At 31.4% G+C, this 6,813-nt stretch overlaps 1 protein-coding gene across 1 annotated transcript in view; it reads left to right on the forward strand.

The window, feature by feature from the left end:
- cact (NF-kappa-B inhibitor cactus) overlaps positions 1-5,984 on the forward strand; it is a 46,122-nt gene extending 40,138 nt beyond the window's left edge. Inside the window, exons 4-6 of the mRNA XM_088241212.1 lie at positions 4,138-4,226; positions 4,670-4,921; positions 5,041-5,984. Of these exons, the coding sequence (XP_088097338.1) occupies positions 4,138-4,226; positions 4,670-4,921; positions 5,041-5,106 (407 nt within the window). The 3' untranslated portion in view covers positions 5,107-5,984. The remainder of the gene's footprint in view (positions 1-4,137; positions 4,227-4,669; positions 4,922-5,040) is intronic.
- The last annotated feature ends 829 nt before the right edge of the window (positions 5,985-6,813 follow it).

Raw genomic sequence — 6,813 nt, forward strand, 5'->3', positions numbered from 1 at the left:
TATGTAGAGTGAAAATCTGTGGAGATTACGCGACACTCACATTTATTATCGTTTGAGGTTTTGCCATATAATAATTTATTAATATACTGATTGATTTTAATAGTAGAGACAGCCCTGGTTTTTCTTGGGGGGCCTGCAGAGTCGGTACTGGATTTCTGCTCGATTTCTTACACACTTCTATGTAACTAGTATTTTTATGTTTATAATATTTATAATATAATATTTAATAATATTTAGTTTTGAGATTTGATGACTTTTCCTCCGTAGTTTCACTCGTTGACCTCTAATCTAGTTAGAGATAATTCATTATAAACCTATTAATATAATATTATAGAATTAATTATCTATTTTGTGTTAAGCATTCATTATTTTTACTAGTGAAGGTCGGTAGACGTATGATTAATTTGGTCGATTTTTGACGTCGTGTATTAATAAAAATAATTATTGCATTACCTAATTTAACCTGTTCAGAAAGCACTAGGTACATAAATATAACTTTTTGTACTGTAAGTCAAGCAAGTATTTATTTTTTGCTAGCAATCTTTCATAAAAATGGTTTAAATTTTCTACATTTTTGTAGGGATAGTTTTCATTGCCAAGTAAAATTATGATTTTAATGGTCGCTTATGATATCTGCAAAATGAAAAATAGTGTCGTCGACCTAGAAAAATACAGCATTTTTCCTAAACTAAGAAAACGTATTGTAAATATCGCGTCGGGTTTCCGGCACAAGTTGGTAACCACATTTTATTTGTTGTGAGATATTGCACTTTTAACGTTCATAGATAATCCTAAATCAACAATTCCAATAAAACTGCGAGTTCAATATTATAAAATATTATTTTTTTGTATTTACAAAATATGAAATATTTTTATTTACTTTTTAAACATAGATTATTCGATGCCGTTTCTGAAGACGTCTCATTTTTCCAAAATTCGTAGTTACCAACTTGTGTCATAAACCCGCCGATATGTACCCACTACCCACTGACTAATAATATAGCACAATAACCACCAATACCATATCTGCCTGGAGCTGAATCATCTTGTAATATTTTGTTACGTGTTACAGGCTCTTAGGCTATTTGGTTAACCTTATACTTTTTTTTTGCGTTTTTATACGTCAATGTCAAGGGCTTCTGTCGATTGGCCAATAAAAGAAAATATAATTTTTTGATTTAGTGTTATTTATTTATTCGCAGACTCATACAGTACATTTAGTTATGCTCCAATTTTTATGTACAAGTAGGAATAAAATAAAATATAACTAAAAAAATTAAAGCTAGGGCATAAAAATAACGAACTCGAGACAAGATCGGCCTATTTTAATGATTGTTCAAATCCTGTCTCGAGTTTACAATACGACACAATCGTAATATTGGTTCATGCAAGCCATAGTTTGTGCTATGATGTACTGTGTTATAGTGTATGAGACAAATCGAGCCTTTTGAAACGACTCCAGCAGTGAAAAAAAATGCAGGCGTCATTTACTCGGCAGGAGTATTCGTTTTTACATAGCTGGATGGTTATTATTTGCTATTTCACTGTTCTGGGACCGGGTGGTAATAGAGTGCTAGATTCCGTGGTTAGTAGACGTACATTAGTCGTACCTAGTGTTACATGTAAATGCCTGAATTCTTTAAATTAATGGATTGTTTTGCTCGGTTTTTCTATTCCGGAATGCTGTTTATTTTTTGGCGTCTAAAAATAATTTCCCCGTGACGTGTTACGGGAAACCCCGGTGGGCAATGTTGCCAAGCGCCGCCCCCGTCCAGGAATAGTTCAAGGAATGCCGAGGAATCTGGCCACGGAAATAGCGCGCTCCCGATCCGGACTCCGGACTCCCGAATCCTGACTCACGGCCTCGTGACGCTCCCGTCCCCCATTGCTGCCTTATGTGGTCTGTGGTCTTCTGAGAGGCAGAGCTCTCTACTAACTCAAAGGGCGCGGTCGGCAAATCGCTCAATCGTCCAATTTTACCTATGCCTATTATTTACCGACGCGGCGCAATATTAATACTACAAATAGTGACCGCCCGAAACAAGATTTTCAGCCGAAACCAAAGCCGCAAATTATTTAAATAAGTTAAAAAGTCACTTTAAAACGCCCAAAACCATACGTTTTTTTTGTGAAACTTTACGAGTTCATTAAAATAAGTGCTAAATAAAACACACAATGATATAAAAGGCATACATTTGTTTATTTTTTAGCGCGTTTTGGTTTGACTGACTGACTGACTGATTGACTGACTGATAACGTGACAACTAACAAAACTCACCGGCCGAAATCCTAAACAAGCTAAAGGTCACAGGTTACAGGTCACGCGGCCGAGTCTAAGGCATAAGATGCACCCGAGTACAGCCGAACGTAATCCGACACATACCGACCGCAGGTTTCGGCTGAGCCGAAGTTTGAAGAAGAAGAAACCGAAGCTTCGGTCGGTCACTAATTACAAACGCCATCATTTGAATATAATAAATATATTTTACCGGTGATTTTAAAGTTTAGGGCTTCTTCATTTTGGTTTTATTTATTTATTAACGGCCAATTTGTACAATATAGGTAGTTAAAAAGTAATAAAATACAAGATACATATTAAGCTTATAAATCTTCATACATATTATGATGTACACATAGACACATTATGTATGTTGTATTCATCAATATTAATAGTACTTTAAATTTTATTAGCACGATTTAACTTTACAAATTTTGTTTGTAAAAGTTTTTATATTCAATATGAAAATGTTTTAGGCAATAATATAATTTTGAGGTTTTCACACTGCTACTTAAAAGCATTTTTAGAATTATCGGAATACCTTCATACTTGCTAACTGTGGTTTTTGTAAAATTATTTTTAAAATCACTATTCGCGTACAAATGTATTCGAGATAAATAAGGATCTTTTTAAATTGGCTCAATTTTACTTACCTAAGATACGCGTTGAAATTATGTTATAATATGTGTGTTCTTTAAAATATATTTTATTTTGGAAAGGCGATCATATATTTAGTGTTATTTTTTTTTTTACGCTTTTATGTAAACATAATAACAATATGAAATTTTTTGGTATTTAAATAATTCAAACAGACATATAATACATGTTTTTAAGGGATAAGTATAATATGGTCTCTCTGCTTTTATATTTAAAGTAAAATAAATAATTTAATATTATACAATTATTATAAAACCAGCAATATCAATGGAACACATTTTAAGGCGGGCGGTAAAACTGTAAGCGATAATTATTTACTCGTAATTTTTAAATTTTATTATGGGCTGAAGCGTTACAATGACTACATACCTCAAATTATAAAGAAGTTTATTGTTTTTTTTAGGTATTTTTAATATGCTGCATTATACTAAGAAAAGGGTTTTATTTTTTTGTTATTTTAAAGACGCTACGATTTCTTAAAGAATTACAATATTTACATTTTTAAATACTCACTGGATTTAGTGTGAAGCGTGATAATGTCAGGAGTAACGTCATAATTTATCTCTCGAATGGTGATTCGTGTGATTATTTCGTCATTTTATACGTTTGTTTGTCCAACTTAGGCAGAAAATGAATAAAGATGACGCTATAATTAACTTTTCGTATATTTTAGAGATGTTTTCCGTACAATTAAATGTTCGTATTGTTATCTGTTACAAATTTTATTTCATAATCTTATTTTAGGTAGCATATAGGAAATACATAGGTAATTAAAATAGACGATAGTGTAAAGGTACTATGAACGAATTAATAAGATTAAATGTAATATTGACTATAGAAAAGTTGGCATTTACGTGACTAAATAAATTACACAAAAACAACAACAAAAAAAATCTAAACTAGCAGTGTATACAAAAACAAAAAGTAAACCGAGCATGTTTTGGTGGTGAAAAGATCGAAGTCAAAAACACCTTTTGTTTTATTTAGAAAACCAATAGGTCTACAAATTTTTCTTTTGAAAATTGTAGTATAGTTGGAAATGGTGTTACGATGTCTTGGGGTATTATAAGAAAATGGTAAAGTTATCTACAGTAGTAATAAAGATATATTTAAAATTATTATTACTACTGTCCGACTGACGCCTTCAAATTTGTTTTCTCAATCTTGCAATTTTTTAAATATTTTTTTTTCATTAATTTCAGGTGAAACCTGTGTCCACCTGGCGGCATTGGGAGGTCACATTGATATTATAAAACAGCTTGTTTGGTATGGAGCCAACATTAATGCTACAGTGAGTACAAATCATATTTATGGTACTTCTTGTATTTTATAATAGTTTATACCTTACCAGTCTGACGGTGTCGGTCACGACGAAACCCGTAGAATATTTCATAGTCCCTGGACTGGTACCTGAAGCGTAGGACTGATCATCTTACCTTAATGTTACAAAAATTACGCCATATTTTATATGGGTTGAATTAAACCAATCTAAGTTATTAAATCAATTTCAAGCATGCATAATTTTATGTACTTATGAAGCAGTTTCTTGTTTCACATTTCATTTTAATTGTTAATATGTATTTTTACTTTACAACTTTTAATGTATTTTTAAAATTATTTAAAAAATAAATATTCTAATCGAAAGAGACTATTGATAAAATAATGTTTCTCTTCTTGTATTTTCTGGCTTTCGGATGACATTCAATATTCCTTAACAGAATGGTTATTTTACAGGAAAACAAGAGTGGATGCACAGCTCTCCACTTGGCCATAGAGCGTCAAGACTTCAGTCTACTCAAGTATCTCGTGAAGGAGTGTCCTCTGGTAGTGATGGGAGCGAGGACGTACGCCGGCCATACGGCCTTCCAGCTCGGCCGGGAACAGCTCCTGGCGGCCGGTTATACTGCTAGTCCACAGGATGATGAAGATGACGATGACTACTACATTGAAACTGACAGCGAAGATGACAGCGACTTTGACAATCAGGTAATTTTCACCCGAATAATTTACAGAATTGAATATGGCAAAATTTAAGAAATATAGAAAAACCATGAAATGTAAATTATATGAAATATAAAAATACTGATCAATTTATTATTTTTCAGATGCAATATGGCAATTCAAGTTTTTTCAACAGTAGTCTTCGGGGTGGAGAAATTAACGTGGCTTGAAGATGAAATCAGCAAGCACCCAAACCTTTTATATCTCCTGCCACAAAATGTGCATGGGTCGTGAGAGCTACGATAATGGAATGTTTAAGTGTGCTGTCCGAGAAACTACACTTGCTCCTCTTTTATTCCTTTAAAAATTGTTTACATTACTAGAAAGAAATATTATTGTTGAGATCAAAATGTATTCCCTTTTTTTTTAGCCAATACAATAATTATTCTTTGGGGTTTCCTGTTTGTTCTCTCTCATTAAACATTTCAATCTCGTTATTGATTCATTCCTCTTATCTATCTATATTTGATAAATACTTTAAACAACTAGAAAAATTAAAATAGCTTTACACCAATGTGCATTATACGGATTGGATTGGATCATAATAAGTAAGGAACGCAACATTCAGTCATATAAACCTCATGAACCAATGTTGCGTTTAATCCTCACTTTGGACTTGGAAAATAGACCAAGCAAATATCCCTAGAATAGGTATAATCATTGTTCAGAAAAATACAATTTGTAACATAATAAATTATATTTTTTAATCCTAATCATTATATAAAGTATACAGCCGTAATCTTGATGTATCATAAAAGTGTCATTCGAGTACACTAGACTGTCATAATTATGTTACGAGTTTACTCATATACTATATTATATTTATCCTTAACAATAACTGAACTATGTGTACACGTTTGTTGAAGGTTTCCATACTATTTGTACTTCTTCCCTTTAGTGTTAGATTAAGCTATGACTGTATAAACTAGTATTAAAATCTAAGATTATCAGAAACAAATCTTTATTCCAAAAATGAGAAATAACCTTGTGTATATATTATGTATTTAGTTTAAAGGACTGAATAAAATTTTCTGTCAGCTGTATAAAAGGAGTCTTTATTTCTCGTAATATTATGTGTTCCGAGTTCTTACCATAGCAGCTGAAATGTACATATATATTTTTTTATTACACAATTTAATTGTTTACTCATTAAAATAAAAAACAAAGTAAGAATAATATTGTTTTTTTTTGTGTGCATAGAAAAGAAAAAAGAAAGCCGAAATTATAAATACTGCAATAAACGAAAATTTATTTGTAAAAAAGGCAAAAAAGGTCATTATATATTTTTTTGCTAATATGTTAGAACAAACATACCATGAAAATTTTAATTTATATAATACTAACAAAAATAAGATATGATTTTTAAAACGTTCTATTTTTTATCGATATTAAAAGCTTATGTAGCAGTGAACCTCATTTTTCAAAATAAGAATCTTGAAAAATTTGCACCATTCCTTACAGCGTTTAAAATTTCTGCTGATGATATTGTTTAAATTGAAATGGAATAACAACAGACAAAGAAAATTCTTACTGGATATGATATACACTAAGAACAAAAATCGCAGCAAATCAATATGAACACAGCCCATAGCCCTCGTAAAGTACATATCTAACCCCAGGAAGTAGTTCTTAATGAGCTATTCCATAGACCGTTAAAATATTATTCACCTAGAAAGTGATCAGTGGAATCGATGGTGCAATTGAGGTTGATGTAAAAAATTCTTTAGATCTGTAAGAATTTCCTTGGTTGAAAGAAATTGCTATGTAGCAATGAACCCGCTAGCTGCTGTTTACAAAAGTTTTAAAAATAACTTGTAGGTATGTTAAAAATATTTTTAAAAAAAACAAAGTATCCAGGTGAACATTCATTAGATTTA

Source organism: Micrasema longulum, unplaced genomic scaffold, assembly GCF_059751315.1.
Source record: "Micrasema longulum isolate JH-2025_06_02 unplaced genomic scaffold, ASM5975131v1 h1tg002780l, whole genome shotgun sequence".
NCBI lineage: Eukaryota > Metazoa > Arthropoda > Insecta > Trichoptera > Brachycentridae > Micrasema > Micrasema longulum.